The 24,535-nt window shown below is 42.3% G+C and overlaps 1 protein-coding gene across 1 annotated transcript; it reads right to left on the bottom strand.

Annotated features, from left to right (window-relative positions):
- Positions 1–1,306: 1,306 nt before the first annotated feature.
- cracr2aa (calcium release activated channel regulator 2Aa) lies at positions 1,307–22,277 on the bottom strand. The gene is made up of 18 exons (XM_033967975.2): positions 22,097–22,277; positions 19,094–19,848; positions 11,819–11,930; positions 11,320–11,506; positions 9,370–9,516; positions 8,752–8,842; positions 8,570–8,665; positions 7,401–7,588; positions 6,540–6,611; positions 6,365–6,410; positions 6,215–6,294; positions 5,787–6,063; positions 5,124–5,253; positions 4,924–5,005; positions 4,737–4,851; positions 3,174–3,275; positions 3,015–3,091; positions 1,307–2,064 (listed from the first exon to the last, which is right to left on the bottom strand). Exons 2-18 carry the CDS (start codon positions 19,364–19,366, stop codon positions 1,977–1,979), a joined length of 2,163 nt encoding a protein of 720 aa, XP_033823866.1. The 5' UTR covers positions 19,367–19,848; positions 22,097–22,277; the 3' UTR covers positions 1,307–1,976.
- Positions 22,278–24,535: the final 2,258 nt, after the last annotated feature.

Consider the following 24,535-nt stretch of genomic DNA (forward strand, 5'->3'; position numbering starts at 1 on the left):
TCTTTAAATTTGCTTGAGTGGATTATTTCACATCGTGTTGATCCTAAAATAATAAACAGATGTTGAAAATGGTCTGTGGGTCGTGGTTTGACTTTCAGGGCGAACGCGGGGGTCAGGGGTCAGGGGTCAGGCTCCGGGACGAGGAGGCGGGACAGGACGACACGATGGAGCCGGAGGGGGAGGAGCTGAGAGCGAAGCGAAGGTTTAAGACGAGAGAGCGACATCTGGACCTGCACAAGCAGACCGACGTTTGGACCATAGATGTTTATATAAATGCACAAATCTGACCTGTGCCGCGGTCAAACAGGAAGTGGTCATGGGCACTTCCTGTCCCCTCTGTCCTCTCTGTCCCCTCTGTCCTCTCTCTGTCTCTGCTGCTTCACTCATTTTGGTCTTAAATGTTCGTATTAAGCGTCCTCTAGGGGGCGTCCTCTCGGGGGCGTCCTGTAGGGGGCGTCCTCTCGGGGGCGTCCTGTAGGGGGCGTCCTCTCGGGGGCGTCCTCTAGGGGGCGTTTGTGTTTGTTACAGTTGAGCGTCTGACTCTAGTTTTTATGTGAGACACAAATGTCCAAAAACAAAACATTTGATCTTGTCTTTGTTTTATTCCACAAATATATTTATAATATTTAGATACAACATAAATATGAAACTACAAATACAGCTCAGCACTTTACCCATAATGCCCCTGTGTCCTACTCATTTATATGAGCGTAATAAATATATTTATACAACAAAAACTGAACTAAATATTTAAATATATAAATTTAAACAGTTTTAAGTGAAAAAAGAAAATGATCGAGTGTGTCGTCAATAAAGAAATCAGCACAACACCTCCCCTTTAACAGACACCTCCCCTTTAAAAGACAGACACCTCCCCTTTAACAAACACCACCCCTTTAACACAGACACCTCCCCTTTAACAGACAGACACCACCCCTTTAACAGACAGACACCTCCCCTTTAACAGACAGACACCTCCCCTTTAAAAGACACACACCTCCCCTTTAACAGACACCTCCCCTTTAACAGACAGACACCTCCCCTTTAAAAGACACACACCTCCCCTTTAACAGACACCTCCCCTTTAACAGACAGACACCTCCCCTTTAAAAGACACACACCTCCCCTTTAACAGACACCTCCCCTTTAACAGACAGACACCTCCCCTTTAACAGACACCTCCCCTTTAAAAGACAGACACCTCCCCTTTAACAGACAGACACCTCCCCTTTAACAGACACCTCCCCTTTAACAGACAGACACCTCCCCTTTAACAAACACCTCCCCTTTAACAGACAGACACCTCCCCTTTAACAGACAGACACCTCCCCTTTAACAGACACCTCCCCTTTAACAGACACCTCCCCTTTAACATCTGTGTTGAGACAAAACGCTGCGTTAAACTTTGGACTTTGGATTATTCTCTCATTTTCACTTAAACTGGTGAAATAAAACCTGATGTAAAAATAAATTATAGTTTTACACAAAATTAAGAAGTTTGTGAAGAAATGTTGAAAAATCTGTTGAAAATGATAGAAATGCAGCGTTTTATTCATGACGTCACTCGACGAGTGTTTCTCTTTTTTTTTCTTTCTTTTTTTTTTGGTCAAATATTAATTTCTGTGACATTAGAGAAGTTCTGTCTCGATTTATGACCAGGAAGTAAAATACAAAACCAAATTATTTTGCCAAAACAGGAAAAACACAACACACAATATAATGATCTGGAGCAGGGCCGTCGACAGAAACGTGGGGACCCGGGGCAGGACGCCTCACATGGGCCCCCTCACATGGGCCCCCTCACATGGGCCCCCTCACATGGGCCCCCTGTGATTTAAATGAACATGTGCTGATCTGTGAGGTTTGGTGAAATGGGGCCAGTTGTTTTGGCACTTTGAGGTTTGACAAAAGGACAGAGTGAGTTTGTCTCTTTGTGTCTTTGTGTCTTTGGGTTCACAGTGACGAGGCCCCAGACGTCAGCAGCACGAACGTTTCTTCTCAGACGGAGAGTTCACCAACGTCACCGTCTTCTCTTTATGTCGATCTTCCTGCTCTTTTAAAATTCTACAAACCAGAAAAATCAAATATACGTTAAAAGGCTCGTGTCACATGATGTTTCATCGTCTCAAACAGACCTGGAGTTGTGTTTTGTTTCATTCTCACATGTTTAACACAAAACTGCAGATTTAGGCCGACTTCTTCTCTCAAACTGAAAACACTCTGTTCCACCTTGTGATGTCATCATGTGGTGATACAGGAAGTGCTCCACTGTGTTTTTAAACTCCACACACCTTCATTTATAGAATCATTTGGATCATTTCAGTCCTGGAGTTGTCTCTTATCTCGACTGAACTAAAGGTAAAAGGAGCTGTTCACTTTAAAACTACCACTTGATGACATCACAAGGTGGAACGTCATATTTTGATCTTTGTAGATGTTACAGACTAATAATAAAGTGTGACTCAAACATGTGAATGAAACAAAACACAAGTCCAGGTCTGTTTTTGAGGAAACATTGTTATGAAAACAATCTATTGATACTTTGCAGCTGATGTCATCAACATTCCCGTGTGTGACGCTAACTGTGGGCACTGCTCTGTCTGAAGCTGTGACTTAAGTTGAGCTTTAATCTGAGCTTTGTTTTAACACAATCTCACCAGACAGAGCTGACTTAGAGCTACAAAAAGGTGAGCTGATTTGTGCCGTTAACAGTCACAAGCTATCTAGCATTAGCATTAGCATTAGCATTAGCCAACGGTTTTCGTGTAAAATCAAACTCTTAAACTGGACCATGAGCTCGGACCTGGAAATGTGCTGTTTAAATCCATTTAGTTTTGTTTTTTTCTTGACTTTTCAGATGATTTTAAAACTTTTTTGTTTGTGTTTGCGCATGTGCATCGTGTCTCCATGGTAACTGTTGAACATTCCACCACAGACATGCATACAGAACCTCCCCTGCCTGACGTCACTGCACAGAATCAATACGACTGTGACTAAACTCTAATCCTTCGTACCGGGCCATCTGAACCATCGACTCCAGCACATTGTGTCCGGTGCAGGCGCTGCACTCGAGGAAGGGCATCTGACTTTCCTGACACAGAAAAACGATCAGCGATAAAACGTTTAAAGACACAGAGTCAATACTTTATCACCGACACAAATAAATGTAAAACCTTGGCCAGTCGTTCCCCCAGCGTCTTCTCCACTTGTCTCTCCTCTTCTCTGTCTGTTTTATTTCCCAAAAGCAAAACGGTGATGTCGCCCCCTGCTGCCTCCTGTAAAAACAACAGAAAAATTATTTTATATTTGAAATTTATCAAATTAAATTGACTCTTGTAAAAACAACAGAAAAAACTTTAAACGTGTCACACGAAATTGACTCTTAACATTTAATCCATGTTATAATATTTCCTCAAAAACAGACCTGGACTTGTGTTTTGTTTCTTTAAACAGTGTAATGTGTTTGTAAATGGTCACATTTTTATACATTTTCCACTTTAATGATACTTTACACCAACGAACCACACACACATCCACACACACACCCCGTCACACACACACCGTCACACACACACCGTCACACACACCCCGTCACACACACCCCGTCACACACACCCCGTCACACACACACATCCACACACACACCGTCACACACACACACAGTCACAGTATCATTTTCACATTCATAGTCTATAAACCAGAGGACACTTAGTTGTACATATAGTGGGATGTTGCAGTTTAATGGTTCTGTATTTTGTTCAGTGGCTGCACCACTTTAATAACAGTAGAGGGCGCTGTTTCCCTTCTGTGCCGTGCCAGTTCTTTTCATCTTATTATTGTGAGGGATTTTCTAGCAGTGCAGCTACATCAAGCTAGTGTCTTGATTTACTAACACGAAAGTAAATGACACGAGCCACCAGGGGGCGCAGACCTATGGAATGTACCAGAACACATGAAGATTTAGTGCCCGTCTCAGGACTCTGTTCTGTCTGTTCTGTCTGTTCTGTCTGTTCTGTCTGTTCTGTCTGTTCTGTCTGTTCTGTCTGTTCTGTCTGTTCTGTCTGTTCTGTCTGTTCTGTCCTTTCCTCAGAGTCCGTTGCTTCATTGTTCACATTACCTGTGTGGATCATTAAACTCTTCTGACTTTATGTTTCAGTCTCTTGGTCTTTGACACAATAGAAACGAACATTCTTACATTTTTCTTATTGCAGTAATAATTTCTCATGATAATAATGTCTCTTTTATACTCTTCTATTGTCTGTGAATAACTGCACATTCCTTTATTCCATGTAACTCTCCTCCTTTTTAATCAAACACACTGTGCAGATCTTTATTCAGATTTAACAGTTTCATGTCGCACTGATGAGGTAAACCAGTACAAACATTTGAACGTGTATTGAGCAACGGACTCCATTTTCTTTTTTGCGTAGTCGCGGTGCATGATGGGATATAGCAGTGTGTGAAGTGTGCATGGACGCACGCTTCGGTTACGGCTGATCTCCGTGGAAAAGGTGGAAATGTAGGGCACATTTTGTCCTGCTCATTCGTCGGGAGCATTGAATTGGGACAGGCCTCGTCCCAACTGCTCTGCGACGCTTCCAGTGGTGAATCTAAGGCCATTTTGGAGAATTGAGACACGGACGACATGACCCAGTTTATCTGAACACGTCCCCGAGCCGCAACAACAGACTTATATTTTCAGTTTTACATTTTCAGTGTTTCGTTTTCAGACTCACGTTGATGCTGGTGATCCAGTGTCGGACGGCGGTGAAGCTGCTCACGTCTGTGATGTCAAACATCACGATCACGCCGTCGGCTTTACGAAAGAACTGTTTGGTGATGCTGCGATACCTAAATAAACAAACAAAACATTAAAACATTTAGTTTCGTCCAAATATGAATCATTTAAACACACGTCTGTACCTCTCCTGTCCCGCCGTGTCCCACATCTGCAGAGCGATGAGACTGTTGTCCACCAAGATGGTCTTTACACTGTAGTCCACACCTGAAAATGGACAAAAACCGTCTTTACAAAAAATGATCTTTATAAAACACGATCTTTATAAAACATGATCTTTATAAAACATTTGGCAAAAGAACATCATGAATCGAGCCAAACGCACCGACTGTGGCGGAGATCCCCGAGTGGAAACAGTCCTCACAAAACCTTTTAAGAAGTGAAGTTTTTCCTACACTTGAGTTTCCAACGATGATGATTTTAAACAGACGATCTGGAGGAGAGAGGCCTTCCTCCTGAAAAACACCAACAAAGATTTAAAAAATGTTCTAAACCTGAGACTGAACGGTCGACTGAGGCAGATCTCATGAGATTCACAGACGTACGAGGATCCACCTCGGCCCAGTCACGACCGATCAGATTTAAATCATCATCAGGACGTTTTTCTGATCTCAGTGAGAGACGCCCCAGACGATGATGATGATGATGATGATGATGATGATGATGATGTTCTACACATCAGTCTGAGGAGGTTAAATCTCCGGGTCTCATTTATAAAACATGTACAAAAATGTGTTTTTGTATTAAGTTTGTTGACTTTTTACTTTTCAATCCACAAACTCTGACGTTTGAGGTTTTCAGAGACGAGACTCGTCTGAATCTGAGACGTCACATTTTATAAATGGAGGTCAAACCAAACCCACCTGTGTCTGAACAGGTCAAACTCCCACCGTCTCATTTCTGTCATTGTTCAAATACATTTTTCTATTTATAATAAAGTTCTTGTTTGAAACCAGAGACCACAGGCCCTGGTCATTTTGCTGCTCACATTTAGGGTGGTCTCTTTGCCGACGGGTTGACCTCTCGGAGACGTCGGCGTCTCGTCTCTCGTCAGTGGAACGATGTCACTCATGACGGCGTCCACGCTCTCGTCCTCGTCCTCGCTGCACTCCCTCAGAGCGCCCTGCAGGTGGCAGTGGTTCTGCAGGAGGTGTGGGAGGTGGTCTTCTTCTATGGAGATGATCCTCTGTAAATGTCCTCGAGGTCCTTCTGGAGAGACGCCGTTCAGCCGCGTGGAGTCGCCCACAGTGTCCACCTCGTCCTCACTGCAAGACACAGGGACAAATAAATTATAATAAAATAATAATAAAATGACGATTATTAATAATAATCATTTCTATTTACAGCAGGTTTTAGGTCAGATTAAGTCAAACGTATTTTAAATAATGTAAATATCAGAGTCACATGAGGCTTTACCTTCTGAAGACGTCTGAGGAGGAGCCTTTGGGTGAAGGAGAGTAAGAAGATCGAAAAGAGCTGGAGCTTTTCTTTGGTTTCTGTTCAGAAGAGAATAATAAACAGAACAGATCCTGAGTCTGCAGTTGGACAGTTTGATTCTACACAAACCTGAAAACTGATGTCTCTCTCGTCTCGTAAATATTTGTTCATTTCTCTGGAAAAAGGTAAAAATGAAACAGAATTATTCCTGATGAAAGGGGAGAGTATTATATTTTGCAAGACGTTGAAACGGTTTTAAACGTCAGAGTTTGCATCAGTAAAAATCCGGTGGTGCTGATCTCACCTCATCAGGTCGAGCTGTTTCATTAAACTGGCTCGTTCTCGTTGAAGTCCCTCAGTCAGTCTGTACATTTCACTGTGACCATAAAAACAAAACACATTCAGCCTCGTGGAGTGACAAGAGGACAGGGAATGTGGTGGAATTAAGTTATTGATTTATTCAGATCTGATTTAGACTTAAAATGTTTGTGTTTCCTGATTAAAATAAGACACTCAAAGATTTACAGAACGACACAAAGACGGATCCATCCTCTGTTTATATAAATGGACATAGCTAACCCGCTAGCGCCGCGCTACAAACAGGAAGTGATTATGAGTGCAGTTCAGCTCCATCGACTCTGGCTCCAATTCACTTTACACTGAAAAATCGGGTCCTCTCTGTGTCCTCTCAGTGTCCCCTCTGTGTCCCCTCTGTGTCCCCTCTGTGTCCTCTCTGTGTCCCCTCTGTCCTCCCTCTGTCCTCTCTCTGTCTCTGTCTTCAGACTCATTCTGGTCTTAAATGTTCGTATTAACCCTCTACATGATCCTGGGGTTTTTATTTCACTATTGTGTCTGTAAATCAAGATCTGAACATTAATAACAGACAAATCAGGTCCTTCTTTCCTCGAGGTCGCTCCTGTTAGCGTTAGCAACAGGTTTGATTGACAGTGTTGCTAAGCGCCCGCTCCCTGATAAACCAGTGGTGTGAAGAGGCGTTACCTTGAACAGCCTCACTCCTGATTGGCTCTTTGGTTGCTATGATACCCAGGATTAGAATTCCGAATATGAAACTCGTCTCCAATTTCATGGCTAGACTTTCTATGGTCTATGGTCGGGTCAGACTCACATCTCCTTCTCCTCGTGTAAATCGTTGGGTCAGACTCACATCTCCTTCTCCTCGTGTAACTGTGTCGATTGCTTCTGGAGCGTCAGCAGCTGCTCTTGGGCGTGGCTCAGTTGGCGGCTCGTGTGCTCCAGCTCCCGCAGCAGCTCCTCGTTGGTTTGTTTTAACTTGACGTTCTCCTCTTTGGTCTCGTGTTGTTCGCTGTGGAGGTCCCTGCACTGATGCTCCAGCTGCAAACACCACGACACAGAGTTTATCAATAATTCACTGAGATGTGGGAGTAAAACAACGACAAAAACACAACAGGGAACAGAAAGAAGACACAAAAAAACAGAAGAAATGGAAAATGAACCACATGCCAACACGACTTTATATTTACAAACAACAAACAAAACTAATAAAAAAAAAGTGCATAAGTTGATTTAAAACATTAAAAACAGGAGCAGGTCTGAGAAAAAATGTTTATCTCCACATTATTAAAATGCATCTGTGGCTCCAATTTATACAGTTTTACACGTCCTTAAAATATATTCTATTTTTGTGACGTAAAACAGACGATAAGTGTGAGTTTGTTGAGTTTGTCGGGTGTGACTTCTCCTCAGATGTGACTTATATGTGAAATGATTCAAATCTATAAAGTCACATGTTGGTTCTTGTCACAGTGACAGTCGTGCGAGGGGCTCTAGACTTGGACCAGTATCTACTCCTCCTGAACCACTCAACATTTAAAATATCAACATTACACTCATTTAAAAGACAAACACTCAACAAAAATGACACTAAAACAAAATGGTTTCTCTTGTTTTTTCTGCTTTATTTATGTGATTAACTGTTAATATCTTACGTTAACAAACCAGACACGTGTTCAGTTCTGTCTGTGCTTCATGGAGCTGAATAAATATAAATGTGTTACGTTAGCGTGATGTACTGATATTCAGCCTGTTGGTCCACATTTTATTATTATTATTACAACTTGATTTAAAGAGAAAATGTCTGTTCTTGGTCTCGGATTTTGTCAAATAAATTTCCTTAAAAATGTGTCTTATAGTCCAGTCCTTATGTTTTTTTCACTAGTGCGATTTATTCTCCAGAGTTGATCTTGTTTTTCTTACATTTGTGCAGTTTGACCCGACACAGACACAGACACTTTTGTAATTCAGATGATGTTTGTTAATGTGTTAATAAAGATTTATCTCTCAGGGTTCACTCACCCTCTTCTGCTTCTGAAACAGATGTTCCAGTTCTTTTTCTTTGGACGAAAGCTGAAGCTCCAGGTCTTGGCTCCGAGAGAGAAACTGTTTATAATCCTGAAACGAGAGAAGAAACAGAGGATTAGACGAGCGGCTTTTACACTTTCACCCTGAGAAAACTCCACTTCATAAATTTATTTGACCTGTAACAGAATCTTGTCTTTCTCGTTTTTGATTTGCTGCTCCATCTCCTCGTACAAGTATCGGATCTCGTCATCGTGACTCGCGGCTTTTCTGTCAACAATGAAATATTTGAGTCGTTAGATACAAGATTTGAACTTTATCTGCAAAAGGATGAACGTTAGTCCTGGTTTAGTCCTGGTTTAGTCCTGGTTCAGTCCTGGTTTAGTCCTGGTTTAGTCCTGGTTTAGTCCTGGTTTAGTCCTGGTTTAGTCCTGGTTTAGTCCTGGTTCAGTCATGGTTTAGTCCTGGTTTAGTCCTGGTTCAGTCCCGGTTTAGTCCTCCTCCAGGTTTGTTTTTGAGGAGTAAACATTAATAATAATAATAATGCATTTTATTTATAAGCGCCTTTCAAAACACCCAAGGACTGAACAAAATAAAATGAGATAAAAACAAACAAATACAATAAAACGTGACAAAAACTGATTGATAAAAGACGTGTGATTGTTACAAGAGACAGGACAGACTGAACAGGTGAGTTTTGAGTCTGGATTTGAAGAGTGGAGAGGTCTGAGGTTTGATTAGCACATGCCCAAAGTCCATTTAATCTGATACAGGATAAATCATATTCTGACGCTGACCTCTTGAGGGCGCTCTCCATCTCGCTCTTTTCCTGATTGGCCTCGAGGAGCTGTGACGTCACTCGGGCCAGAAAGTCCTCAAAGTTGGACAGGAGATGTGGCTCGTCCCGGCGGAGCTGCGCCCACAGACTGCGGATCTCTGTGGCACTGGAACGAGGGGTTAATTTTTAATGGAGAAGTGTGTGTGATGCTAACTGGAGGCACTGCTCTGTCTGAAGTTTGTTTTCACACACTCTGACCATAAAGAGCTGATTTAACTGAACTACAACAGACGAGAGGATATTTCAGTCTTATATTAAAACTTTGTCGTCGTGTTTGTCCGTTTGTGCATCGTGTCTCTATGGTAACCGCTGTACATTCCACCATAAAGACAAATGTTCAACACCCCCATCATCGAGTCACCGCAAAGTATCAGTGTTTATTCAGTCCATTTGACAAGAAAATAAAAAATTAAAATGTGCGTCACAGGTCGTTCTGTTTCACTCGTGACTGTTTAGCTCAGTGTTGGTTTGACACGGTTCAGATCTTTACACAGTTTAACGAGCAGCCATTTTGTTTATTATTTTTATTTTGTGAATGATTTGAACGTTTCACACTGAACTGGAGTCTTAGTTCTTTTGTGTTTGTCTTTATGGCTGTGTTCAAATTTGAGCTTAGATTTAGGCTTTGTTTGGTTTAGTCCTGTAGTTTCAGCTGCACAAAGTCCACATCAAAACTGGGACTGGGACTAAACTGGGGACTAAACTGGGACTAAACTGGGGACTAAATTTGGGACTAAATTTGGGACTAAACTGGGGACTAAACTGGGGACTAAATTTGGGACTAAACTGGGGACTAAATTTGGGACTAAATTTGGGACTAAACTGGGGACTAAACTGGGGACTAAATTTGGGACTAAACTGGGGACTAAATTTGGGACTAAATTTGGGACTAAACTGGGGACTAAACTGGGGACTAAACTTGGGACTAAACTTGGACCAGACCAAACCTGGTCTTGATCAGCTCAAACCAGGACCATATCATGTTTAAAAGTGTGAAAGTAACTCTAGTCCAAACTACGTTTCAGATTTAGTCTCAATCGATACTTTGCAGCTGATTATCAACATCCTCTGGGAGTGTGACGCTAATTGTGGGCACTGCTCTGTCTGAAGCTTTTTTAGACTTTAATCTGACTTTATTTTAACATAATCTGACCAAAAAGAACTGACTTAGATCAAACTAACAGGTGAGATGATCTGTGCTGTTCAACAAGTGCCTCAAATAATATCAGTCACAAGCTAGCATTAGCATTAGCATTAGCATTAGCCAACAGTTTTTCAGTGAGTTATTCTCACTTTTTTGTGTAAAAATCAAACTGTTAAACAAAACCATGAGCTCAGACTGAACAGGTGCGGTTTAAATTTTATATTTTTTCTAGTTTTCAGACGATCCTGAATCTTATTTATTAGCGTTTGCTAACGTGTGCATTGTGTCTCCATGGTAACTGCTGAACATTTCACCACACAGACACATGTAGAACACCCCCAGCGCTTTCAGATTCTAAAATGTGATGATGTCATACTCCCAGGTGGGTGGAGCTACAGACAGATTTCTCCTTTAACTCTGTTAATCACATTGTACTTTGTCATGAAATATTCAAAAGTAAAATCACAAAGAACTCACTGTGTCACAACAACATCTGAACTTCTTTACAGAAATGTTCATTAATGTACATTGTCCCTGTCAAATAAACTACATAAATAAATGAACAAACATAAATTATCTGCACAACCTCTGTGTCAAATCTGATTGGTTTAGAATGTGTGACATCATCTGTGTTAAATCTGATTGGTTTAGAATGTGTGACATCATCTGTGTTAAATCTGATTGGTTTAGAATGTGTGACGTCGTCTGAAACACACCGATATAAACCATCTCTTTAACATTTTAGTTTCATCTTTTCTAACTCACTTTTCAAAGACGTGACTCGCTCCCAGACTGTCCATGAGGAGAGCGAAGTGTTTCTCCTCTTCATCATCAGGACCAGACAGATGCTCCTCCCACTGACCCTGGTACACCGTCTCCACCGAGTCGTGACCCGAGGTGTTTACCTCCATATTTGACTCAACATGAACATTCTGCCCAAACAAGAATTCACCTGGAAGAACAGGGTAAAAAAAACAAACATAAAACATAAAAAACAAACATAAAACACAAAAAACAAACATAAAACATAAAAAACAAACATAAAAAACAAACATAAAACACAAAAAACAAACATAAAACATAAAAAACAAACATAAAACATAAAAAACAAACATAAAACATAAAAAACAAACATAAAACACAAAAAACAAACATAAAACATAAAAAACAAACTCAAAGTTCAGTCTGTTTGTGTAAACATAGTTTGATCTGGAGCTGAGGCTGTGGTGACGTCTCACTCTTTTCACTCTGGGGTGATACTCACTAAAGCCTGAGGAGAACTCGTCCAGGGTCAGGTATCCGTTCCCGTCCGAGTCCAGCGTGTCAAAGACGTGCTCCAGGTCGTCAGGGGTCAGAGGGAGTTCAGAGTTCAGCCTCTGAGGAACAAAACACATCTGCAACTGACAACACTCAAGAACAGCACTGTCACTATAGCAACAAGTACTTCACTCTGTACTTCACTCTGTACTACACTCTGTACTACACTCTGTACTACACTCTGTACTACACTCTGTACTACACTCTGTACTACACTCTGTACTACACTCTGTACTACACTCTGTACTACACTCTGTACTACACTCTGTACTACACTCTGTACTACACTCTGTACTACACTCTGTACTACACTCTGTACTACACTCTGTACTACACTCTGTACTACACTCTGTACTACACTCTGATGAGCAGATAGACATGAGAGAGTAGTACAGTGTACAGTACAGAGTGTAGTACTGTGTGTAGTACAGTGTAGTACTGTATGTATTTGAGTGTAACTTGTCGTCATGTCCATTTTTGATGTTATTTCTTTAAATTACTTTTTAAATATTCTTTTTCTTCCTTTAAAATTAAAGTTGCATAAATATGTTGTTGTTTTTTTGTTTTGTTTTTTTTACAAATTTCACACAGTTTTAGAATAAATTCACATTCCATTTTTTTTTGCATTTTAACAGAAAAACACCAAACTTTTCTTTAAATATTTGCAGAGACGGTTTTGGTCTGAAGAGAAACACGTTTAAATGATTTAATAAAACTGCACCTTCATCTCCAGGTTAAATCTATAAAAGACACAAACACAAACAGTTTTATTCTTTATCCAAAGAGTCTCACAGTGTGACATGAAAAAAGACAAAAGACAGAATGAGCTCATCTGTTCACACCAGGGGGCGCTCTAACGATTTAAGATACAGGCCAAAATTAAGTGATACAATAAATTGTAATTTTCTTATTTTTGTGAAAACCTTTGCACATGTGACAGTTTGACACTTTATCAAAGAAAAAATAAGATTATATTTGTTAGAATTATCTTTTTTAAGACAGACAGTTACATAATTATTAAACTGGACACATTGAGTCATTTTTAAAGTGTCCAGCAGGGGGCAGGAGAGGCCACGGGGGCAGGAGAGGCCACAGGGGGCAGGAGAGGCCACGGGGGCAGGAGAGGCCACAGGGGGCAGGAGAGGCCACAGGGGGCAGGAGAGGCCACGGGGGCAGGAGAGGCCACAGGGGGCAGGAGAGGCCACAGGGGGCAGGAGAGGCCACGGGGGCAGGAGAGGCCACAGGGGGGGGCAGGAGAGGCCACAGGGGGCAGGAGAGGCCACAGGGGGCAGGAGAGGCCACAGGGGGGCAGGAGAGGCCACGGGGGGGGGCAGGAGAGGCCACGGGGGGGGGGGAGGGGGCAGGAGAGGCCACAGGGGGCAGGAGAGGCCACGGGGGCAGGAGAGGCCACAGGGGGGGGCAGGAGAGGCCACAGGGGGCAGGAGAGGCCACAGGGGGCAGGAGAGGCCACGGGGGGGGGGGGGGGCAGGAGAGGCCACGGGGGGGGGGGGGGGCAGGAGAGGCCACGGGGGCAGGAGAGGCCACGGGGGGGGCAGGAGAGGCCACGGGGGGGGGGCAGGAGAGGCCACAGGGGGGCAGGAGAGGCCACGGGGGGCAGGAGAGGCCACAGGGGGCAGGAGAGGCCACGGGGGGCAGGAGAGGCCACAGGGGGCAGGAGAGGCCACGGGGGCAGGAGAGGCCACGGGGGGGGGGGCAGGAGAGGCCATGGGGTGTGATATTTGGGAAAAGGCTTCGTTACAGTTTTGGTAGAACAGGTTTATTTTTGAAAATCATTTTGTATTTTTCTCCAGAGAAAAGACACAACAGGACAAAAAAAAAAACATCACACCCCAAAACTCCTGAAACGTCAAGAACCTTTAATCTGAGACACGTGTGTGAAGAATATTTAAAAACTATGACATAAAACAGGGACGGCGAACAACCATAAGAGTCAAAGAGCCACACGACACACTGACCTGCCAAGACACACACACACACACACCCCCACACACACACACACACCCCCACACACCCACACGCACACACACACACACACCCACACGCACACACACACCCACACGCACACACACACACACACGCACACCCATTACTTCCCATAAAACACTCCTCTCCGCACAAAACCGCAGCATTGTACTTCTGTTCATTTCAAGATACATGTCCAGCCTCAACACACACACCAAATGCAGCTTAGCAAGAGTTAACACACACCTACCCCAGAGGTCAGATACCCCCCACATACACACATAAACACACACACACACACACACACACAGGCATCTCTTCCTCTCTCTCTCGCTCTATCAAACACACACACACATTTTCTCTTTCTCTTCATCTCTGTCTCTGACACACACACACACACACACACACACACCTACTGAACACACTTCAGACACACACATAGGGCCTGTATAATATAAACTGATGGAATATTTTTAGTTTATTTTTTAAGTGTATTTTTTTTTTTTTATTCTAAGCTTTTTATCTATTATCTTGTTTTATTGAATGTTCCATTTTCCTTCTGTTCTTTAACTGTGCGGTGCAACACTGGAATTTCCCCCCTGTGGGACTAATAAAGGCAGATCTGATCTGATCTTATTAAAATATTAACAGAAGCATAAATCAGGTGTTATTTCCAAACCACATCACAGATTTTCTTACCTTGTTGGTGATGGGATGATAATCTCAGTGGGATTTTTTATCTGGAGCCAAAGTTTCAATTACATCCACAAAACACTGTTTTAAAAACTCTCCTTCGTTGTACGTTTTTTTTTAGCACGGGCGATCTCCATGACACTTTATAGGACGCAAGTGTGAAGGTGCGTTCACACCGGTGCGTCAGGTGCGTCGCGTTCACACGTAAACTCAATGGTGGACGCGCGTCTTGGCCACGCTGCGTTTAACACGCGCGTGCACCATTGACTTTACGTGTGAACGCGACGCACCTGACGCACCGGTGTGAACGCACCTTCACAGTTTGTCGATGCTTGTTCCATTGCTGAAACACTTGAGACTTTTTACCTGCTTTTCCAGGTGCTCAGTTTGTGCTTGTTGTTCAGAATCTTTAAATTCCACATGAGCCTGGAGCTGAAATGAGGCTGAAGATTTGAGCCTTGAAATGTGATATTATATAAACAGAGAGATGTGCCATTCTGTTCAATAAAAAATAAGCATCTTCCCATTCCTCCAGAAATGTCCCGTGTTCATCCTCATATTTTGGTTTAGTTTTGCATTTTGTCATTTTGACTCGAGGGTAACAGTCACACGCGCATCAAATGTTTACTTATTTTCCCGCCATTAGACGTGACCCGCAGATGACCCGCGGTCACGTGTCAGACGCAGCGTAAAAAAAGATGATAAATCAGTTTTTATATATTGTTTATTATTTGTTTTAATAAGCCCTGGTGGATTTGAATGTGTTTGAAGAGAGAAAAAAATAAGTGAAACATGAAACGATGCAAAGAGCCACAGTAAATAGAAAATATGATGAGAGGCAAAGAGCCGCGTGCGGCTCAAGAGCCGCGTGTTCACCTCCCCTGATATAAAACAAGATCAGATCAGATCTGCCTTTATTAGTCCCACAGGGGGGAAATTCCAGTGTTGCACCGCACAGTTAAAGAACAAAAGGAAAATGGAACATTCAATAAAACAAGATAATAGATAAATAGTTTAAAAATAATTTAAAAATAGACTAAAATAAACTAAAATAGCCTCTAATAAAAAATTAAGTATAATGTACAATAAGAGGGACAGAAACATAAAGACACAGCAGTTTGTGAGTCGCATGTTTGTCAAACTGTGTGCCATTTATGTTACACAAACTACACAAGTCACACAAAATGTGTTTTACTGTGAAAGAGACACAGGACGTGGATGTGATGAATCTGTTATTATGATATAAATTCTTACTTTATTCAGTTAAAAGTTGTAAATAAAGACGGATCTGAAAAGCATTTTTCCTCTTGAACTTTTACATTTGCTCAGTTATTTTTTATTTTGTGGATTTTTGATCCTAAAACTTACCCAAAATAAAAAGTACAAATGATGTTATTCAACATCTCAGAACAAAACCACTGCAGAGGTCAGAGGTCAGAGGTCAGAGGATGATGGACACCAGATATTTGAGTTTTTTGTCTCACATTGTGATTATTGATCCTTTTCCTCTGATACTGTGTGATTTTCATTATAGATCAATAAAGTCTCAATTTTAATAAACAGAAGTGAAATATTCAGGTTTGTTAAGTAAAAGTACAGATATCAGAGCAAAAAATACTCAAGTAAAAGTATCACATGGAAAAATATACTTACGTATTAAAATACCTGCTCAGAAATGTACTTAAAACCTGTGAGAAATACTTTTACTTTTTACTCTGAGTCTTTAAAGCTTCAAATGTGGAGATTTAGATCAAGATTTGAGCTGAATTTAGTTCAACAGAAACAAAATGAATCGTGTTTTTTTAACCTGTTTATTTATATATTTTTTCTGTTTTTATTTGTTTATTTTGTTTATTTGTCATTTTGTTTAAATTCTGATAAACCCTCGTTTCTGCAGGTCTCACACGATAAGAAAATACTTTTACTTTTCAGTCCAGTTCAAAAATGTAGTGGAGTAAAAGTACAGATACTGCTCTCAGATGTACTCACAGTACTCACAGTACTCACAGTACTCACAGTACTCACAGTACTCACAGTACTCACAGTACAATGTACTTACATAAAGTACAGATACCTAAAGTCTTTACTAAAGTGCAGTACTTTTGTACTTTCATGTTCCTCTGACACATCTGAGCGTTTCAGCTTCAGTTTCCTCTAAATTCTCACATTTTTAGAACAGAAATAATAAAAACAAAAATATTTCTCTGTTTTATTTTGGAGCTCGTGGCCTTGAGCCGCTGGACACGGCGCCATGTGGCGTTTTCTCACACGATGTAATGATTGACCCTCAGTAGCTCCACAGAGGGAGCAGAGCGGCTCACAGCGGCTCACAGTGGCTCACAGCGGCTCACAGTGGCTCACAGCTCCACAGAGGGACCAGAGCGGCTCACAGCGGCTCACAGAGGGACCAGAGCGGCTCACAGTGGCTCACAGAGGGACCAGAGCGGCTCACAGCGGCTCACAGAGGGCTCACAGCGGCTCACAGCGGCTCACAGCGGCTCACAGTGGCTCACAGCTCCACAGAGGGACCAGAGCAGCTCACAGCGGCTCACAGCGGCTCACAGCGGCTCACAGCTCCACAGAGGGAGCAGAGTGGCTCACAGTGGCTCACAGCGGCTCACAGCTCCACATTAAGGCCGTGACTTTATCCGACATAAAAACATCTCCCAAATCTTTATTTAAACAACTTCTGTGGACGTGTGTAAACAGCCGCTCCTCTGTTGGTCTGGGACGTCCTGCCACGTTTACTCTGCTCTTTTATTTACAGAGGACAGTTTAACGAGGACAGTTTAACGAGGACAGTCTAACGAGGACAGTCTAACGAGGACAGTATTTGGAGCTGTTCTTGTAAAGTGTCTTATCTGCTCGGTGCATATTCCTTCTGTCAGCGACACATTGACCACGGCGCCAAACAGAGCGTCAAACGACAACTTCAGCTGTGAGAAACAACGAAATAAAACCACAACACGCACAAAACCTGATGTGTGCAGCACAAACAACAGAAAACACAATAACACTGCACTGGAGAGCGGAGAGGAGGCGACATACGGCCCTGAGAGAAGTTTAATTTATTCAAACATTAACATACGCCCTGGGTTTTCATTGATCTGAATCAAAGGCCCAGGTCTGAATGAGCCTCTGAATCTGCACAATAAAGACAGAAAAGTGGACACATTAAACACAGGCCCCTCGTCCCGGGCCGCGCTGAATAAACCCCCGTCCTAATATCAGCGTTTCTCAATGGGAGGATTATTAATAGACTTTTGAGAGGCTGGTGTTTGAGTCTGAACAAGCGCCAGACAGAAGCACTTTCATAATGAGGCACGATGGAAAATGACTCAAAATGTATTTATTTATTTAAACGGGTGAAGAGTCTGTGAAACGTGAACGTCCTGCACGATGAGTTTCATAAAAAGAGTAAAACAAAACTACAAGTGTAAACATGTACAAAAGTATAAGAGTATAAATGTTTTTACAGAGGTCGAACTGCACCAGAGCTGAGATGGAAAATGGACGTTTGGTCATTTTGTTTCATAAAAATCTTATATATTTATATATTATATAAGTAAAAGTGGAGACTTTGGTGCCACAGTCGAGGTTTAATAATGAGTTTAACGTTTCTCCTCAAACCTGCTCCTGTTTTTAATGTTTTAAATGGACTTTTGTTTGTCTCAGGCTCCAGATCCTTTCAAATCTGTCACCTGGACAAAAAATTTAGTTTTTATTTTGAACAGAGCCACGACAAAGACTCTGAGCTGTTTAAATAAACATAAATAAATACAAATAAAATGAATGTGGAAACAGACTAAAGCCCAGTGTGTATGTGCTAAATGTGCTAAATGTGCTAATGTGCTAAATGTGCTAAAAATGCTAAAAATGCTAATGTGCTAAATGTGCTAATGTGCTAAATGTTCTTATGAGCTAAACGTGCTAAATGTGCTAATGTGCTAAATGTGCTAATGTGCTAATGTGCTAAATGTGCTAAAAATGCTAAAAATGCTAATGTGCTAATGCTAAAAACACCATGACTTTTATTTGCTTATTTCTATTTGGAAAGACATTTTTTCATGATTAAAAACTTATTGGAAATGAAAAAAAAACAAGTATGAAACAGTTTTTGTAGCGACTGTTTCTTTTCTGCTCTGTGTGGAGTGAAAAACTCTGATAGAAACAATAAAAACATGATCTCTCTGCTCAGATGAGTTCACTCTGTTTTTCATGGCCGACACTGAGACCCCGAGTCCGAGGAGCTTTGGTCAGATTTTTGGTTCAATATTTAAAACCATTTTAAATTATTTCACCACATTGTGTCATTTTAATTTACTCCAAACATCTTCCGTCTGTTTTTATCTTTACATTAAAGTGTTAATATAAAGATCTGTGTTTGTTCTTGGTCGACCCAAACTAAATATCGGTCTGTGCTGGAGCTTTAGGAGCGATATCCTATCTGTTAAACAGTGCAGATATCGGCGTGTGTGCGTGTGTGTCGGGGTGTGTGTGCGTCTGTGTGTATCTGTGTGCGTGTGTGCGTCTGTGTGCGTCTCACCTGCAGGTCCCGTCTCGTGATAAAACCTTTATTTTCAGTGTCACAGATCTGAAAAAACTCCAGAATGACGTTCTGTCCTGTGAAGTCTCTGTTCTTTCTTCCGTCTCCTTCGTCTCTGCTCGTCTGACTCCTCCACACGCGCCGCACTTTGGACAGGACAGCACTGTTGGTGGTGGTGGTGGTGGTGCTGCTGCTGTTGCTGGTGGTGGTGCTGGTGTTGCTCTTGGTGCTGCTGGTGCTGATGTGGTTGTTGTTGGCGGCAGACGCAGCCATAACGTCTGAAGAAGTTTGGAGATGAAACAGATGAAGCTGCGAGTGTCATTCACATGGTCTGAGCAGAGGAGGAGGAGCAGAGGAGGAGGAGGAGCAGAGGAGGAGGAGGAGCAGAGGAGGAGGAGGAGCAGAGGAGGAGGAGCAGAGGAGGAGGAGGAGCAGAGGAGGAGGAGGAGCAGAGGAGGAGGAGCAGCAGAGGAGGAGCAGAGGAGGAGGAGCAGAGGGGGTGGAGGCGCAGAGGAGGAGGAGGAGCAGAGGAGGAGGAGAAGCAGAGGAGGAGGAGAAGCAGAGGAGGAGGAGGAGCAGAGGAGGAGGAGCAGCAGAGGAGGAGCAGAGGAGGAGGAGCAGAGGGGGTGGAGGAGCAGAGGAGGAGGAGAGGGGGTGGAGGAGCAGAGGAGGCGCAGAGGAGGCGCAGAGGAGGCGCAGAGGAGCGGTGGTAGTTCACAGAGCTCGTCTGTCTCTTCGCTCAAACTTTAATGAACCTGAGACACAAAAGGAAAAGAGCAACAAATGAACAAATGTGAAAGTTTTAAAGCTGCAAACTGGACTTTTCTGATGTTTCTTCATGTTCTAGTTTAATCTTTAATCGACTATTTTCAACCCAACATCATTTCAGCTCTGGATTTATCACTAAAAAGGAGCTGTTCAAGTGAAAAAAACACTTGATGACATCACAAGGTGGAACGTCGCATTTTGATCTTTGGAGATGAAACAGACGAATAATGAAGAGGAAACAGCATCAGAAACATCACACCTGCTTCATTTGGGCTGAAGCTGTGGTGAGCTTTTCTCTTCTTTCTGTGGTTTATTTGTGTCGCACAAACTCGTCATGTGACCAAAACTACGACACGTGAGAAAAGAGTAAACCCTGTGTCCTGTGTTTATTAAATACCAGGGAGAAGAGACAGAACTTTCAGAAAAAATTAAAAGTACAAACAGACGTGTCCTGGATGTTTCTGTACAAATCGATGCTTCAGTTTCATATTTATCTGAAACACTCGAGTCTAAAGTCGACGTCGGGCCAAAGACTCAAAGAGACTCTGAGTTTGACTTGAGCGTCTCTGAGTATCGACGGGTGGAGCGTGTGTATCGACGGGTGGAGCGTGTGTATCGACGGGTGGAGCGTGTGTATCGACGGGTGGAGCGTGTGTATCGACGGGTGGAGCGTGTGTATCGACGGGTGGAGCGTGTGTATCGACGGGTGGAGCGTGTGTATCGACGGGTGGAGCGTGTGCGCTGGTCTGGACCAGTGACCACGAGACAAAAGGTGAAGCAGAAAGAATCAGGACGTCTCCACTTCTGAGACACAGAGACTGAGCCAGAAGACACAAAGACAAACAAACACACAAGAGGAAGTAAAGGGGTGTGTGTTGTGTTTTGTGTTTTGTGTTGTGTTTTGTGCTCGTTAAAGATCCACTGTGGAACTTTTCTATTGCAGAGTCTGACGCCTGATGATTCCATGAAGATGTTTTTGTTGTTGTCTGTTTTCCCACAGACTTAAATGGACAGAGCTAACCCGCTAACGCCGCGATACAAACAGGAAGTGATCACGTGCACTTCCTGCTCTGTCGACTCCAGTTCAGTTTATCTGTCAGACTCATTTTGGTGTTAAATGTTCGTATTAACCCTCGACATGATCCTTTTGTGTCTGTAAATCCAGATCTGAACATTAATAACAGACAAATCAGGTCCTTCTTCAACATCCTGGCTCCTGATTGGCTCTTTTGTTGCTATGACACTCGTGGTCCCTATATCTGCTCTAGCGTCGATGAGTTTGATTTAACTGGAGCCGAATGTTCCACAGTTTGACTTTAAATTCTTCTCCAGACCTGCGGTGGTGACAGGTCGGGTCTGTGGAGAGGCGAGCCCGCTCACTTTGTGCAGGTTTGTCGAGGTTTTTCTTAACAATTCATACAACTGTGATAAATGTAAAACAGACGAGTTAAATGCTACATTGTGGAACATTCTAATGACATCTCCATGGAGACGAGCAGCAGCGCGTCACCAGGACTGGACCAATCAGGCTGTGGTCACGTGACGCTGCTGTAACGTGTTTGTTCAGCTGGTTTAAACTGTCCACTCTGTCCACTCTCTGTCCACTCTGTCCACTCTCTGTCCACTCTCTGTCCACACTCTGTCCACACTCTGTCCACACTCTGTCCACACTCTGTCCACACTCTGTCCACACTCTGTCCACTCTCTGTCCACACTCTGTCCACTCTCTGTCCACTCTCTGTCCACTCTCTGTCCACACTCTGTCCACACTCTGTCCACACTCTGTCCACTCTCTGTCCACTCTCTGTCCACTCTCTGTCCACTCTCTGTCCACACTCTGTCCACTTTCTGTCCACTCTCTGAGAGACACAAACTCTGGTCTGCAAAATAAATCTATCCAAATAAATCCACCTGTAAAGTTACGCAGTGCACCTTTAAACTCCCCTCAGCGTCTCCACGGTTTAGTTTTGTGTTTAAGGTGAATCTTAAATGTAATAAAACGTTAAATAAACTCGTGTCTCTGTGTTGGACATTTCCACAGAGACACAGTTGAGTCTTTGCGAAATGAAGCTGAAGAAACAAGGAAGCGTCAGAGCAGCAGGTTAGACACGTGTGAAACTCAACAAACACTTCCTCAAACACAGAGCGAGCACAAACAACAACAAAAACAACAATAAAAACAATAAAAACAACAAAGACAACAACAAAAACAACACGTGATTCAGTCAAACTCACAGATTAAACTCGCTCAGCTCCAGATGATGCTGCGCGTAAAACTCACGGAGCAAAAAGCGTCAAACCCGCGTCCAGAGCGCGCCCCCGGGACTGCGGAGTGTCCCTGTGTCTCTGTGTCCCCTGTGTCTCTGTATCCTCTGTGTCTCTGTGTCCTCTGTCTCTTGTCTCTATGACGCGACACAAACTCTGGAGGAATTTGTCCAGAGTAAAGTTTACAGAGGGCGGAGCCACAGAGACATGTGGTTTGGTCACCATGACAACGACCAGGAAGTACACACACACACACACAGACTAGAGGTAAGATCTTAAGCCCGAGCCCGACCCTCTCTCTAGCTGACTTTTTAAAATAAATATATGTTTATAAAAATGTATACTAAAACAATGTGTGGATACTAAACTTAGGAATACTTGTTATAAAAAAAATAACTTGTATAAAACAGAGAAGGCGCTGTAAGGTAATTCTATTTAACTACTAAACAGGAGCCGCAGAGCCAGAGCCGCAGAGCCAGAGCCGCAGAGCCAGAGCCGCAGAGCCAGAGCCGCAGAGCCAGAGCCGCAGAGCCAGAGCCGCAGAGCCAGAGCCGCAGAGCCAGAGCCGCAGAGCCAGAGCACACTCTGCGCACGTGAACGCCCCCTCTTCACCTCCGCAAGTCCACATCTATTTAGACCTGGTGTCCCTGATATGGAGCAGCAAGAAGTAAAGGATAAACTAAAGACAGGGGAACTGAAAAGGCAAACACGCACCGGCCAGAGTGAGGTGTGGAAATGCTTCAAATTGATTGTTGAAAATGCTACAGAAACTTGCGTTGGCTTCGCTGAATGTGGTAAATGTGGCGCTTTGCTTCATACGAGAGCAAAAAGACAGGACAGCAGACATTTAAACAGCTGTACTGGCAAAAGTGATGATCAAACATCTATATTATCATTTGTCCCACAGGCCGCACGTCTTCGCGCTGAGCAGGTCGTCACAGACAAGTGCGTGGACTTTTACTGTCAGGACCTTAGACCATTTTCAGTAGTTAGTGGAGAAGGTTTTTAATTACTAGGCTTATTTTTACGCATGTTTAACTTTGTTTGGTTCTTTATTTTTTTTATTTATCCTCACAAATAAAATATGAAATTTCGGGTTTGCTTCGGGCTCGGGCTGGGTCGGGCTTTAATACCCGCGGGCCTGGGTCGGGTCGGGCTGGATTTTTTAGGCCCGATCTTACCTCTAACACAGACACATTTATATATATATATATATATATATATATATATATATATATATATATATATATATATATATATATATATATATATATATAGGCCTGAACACACACAGATGTGTCTTCTGTCTCTTTAATACCGGGTCTGTTTATTTTTATCTTTTGTTTTTTTTTATTGTACATTCGGTGACGTCATCTGTGATGTTACACTGGTCCACCAGGGGGAGACACTACGCCCCATAAATCCTCCTGGACTTATTTCACTTTCATAAAGGCAAATTAAACTTACTGTCCTTCCCACGTATTTTTATTCATAAAGAACAAATCTCACGTTTGGCTCCAGTTCAAATAAAAACATGTTTTTTACACCAGGGATTTTTTTTTCTCCTGGAAACAAATGAGTCAAAAGTTCCTTAACCTCCTCAGACCCGAGCTGCATCGCTTTATTCATTTCTCTTGGACCTGATGAGTCTAAATACAAAGAATTATCTTTTTTCATTATGTAGATTCTGAGAAAAAAAATATGTAAATCAAATGTCGTCATATGTGACATTTTACTGATTCTGATAAAACATTTGAATAATGATTTACAAAAACTATTAAGACCCTGAAACAGAAACATTTGTCCTGAGTAAAAACAAAATGAGAAACAAAAATTGTGTCTCTTGGAACAAAGTGTCTCATGTGAAGAGACAGGAGCAGGAAGAAAAATAAAATAAAATAAAATGAAATATTCTAAACTGTTAAAATGAATATATATATATATATATATATATATATATATATATATATATATATATATATATATATATATATATATGTATATATATATATATATATATATATATATATATATATATATATATATATATATATATATATATATATATATATTTGCATTGTTTCTGTTCTTGTTGCTGTTTTTCTTCTAATAAAAATGTTCATTGTGGCCCAGACCCAGAATGTTTCAGGTTAAAGTGTTTTTCACATGTTCCTTGGTCTCATCCCATTTTCAGTATTTTAAAAAGTAAAAATTAAAAACAAACTATTTACAAAAACAGGTGAGTTTAGAGAAAAACATCAGAAACTTCTTCATCTTCATCTGTTTCATGTTTTGTTTATGTTGAGTTTGTTCAAAATGGGGCGTCTCATTTCTGCTGTTTCCAGGAGACACTGGTCTTTTCCTCCTCCTCTGGTCACTCAGACTCACTGGACGTCGATTTGCAGCAGA

Source organism: Periophthalmus magnuspinnatus, chromosome 6 (assembly GCF_009829125.3).
Source record: "Periophthalmus magnuspinnatus isolate fPerMag1 chromosome 6, fPerMag1.2.pri, whole genome shotgun sequence".
Lineage (NCBI taxonomy): Eukaryota > Metazoa > Chordata > Actinopteri > Gobiiformes > Gobiidae > Periophthalmus > Periophthalmus magnuspinnatus.

Excerpts from the sequence above, each read along its gene's own strand:
- cracr2aa (XM_033967975.2), bottom strand. The coding sequence starts at position 19,366 with ATGGCTGCGTCTGCCGCCAACAACAACCACATCAGCACCAGCAGCACC. Across the intron at positions 6,295-6,364 it reads AGAGAGACATCAGTTTTCAG|AAACCAAAGAAAAGCTCCAG; the intron begins GTTTGTGTAGAA and ends TCTTCTGAACAG. Across the intron at positions 6,064-6,214 it reads TCCTCAGACGTCTTCAGAAG|TGAGGACGAGGTGGACACTG; the intron begins GTAAAGCCTCAT and ends TGTGTCTTGCAG.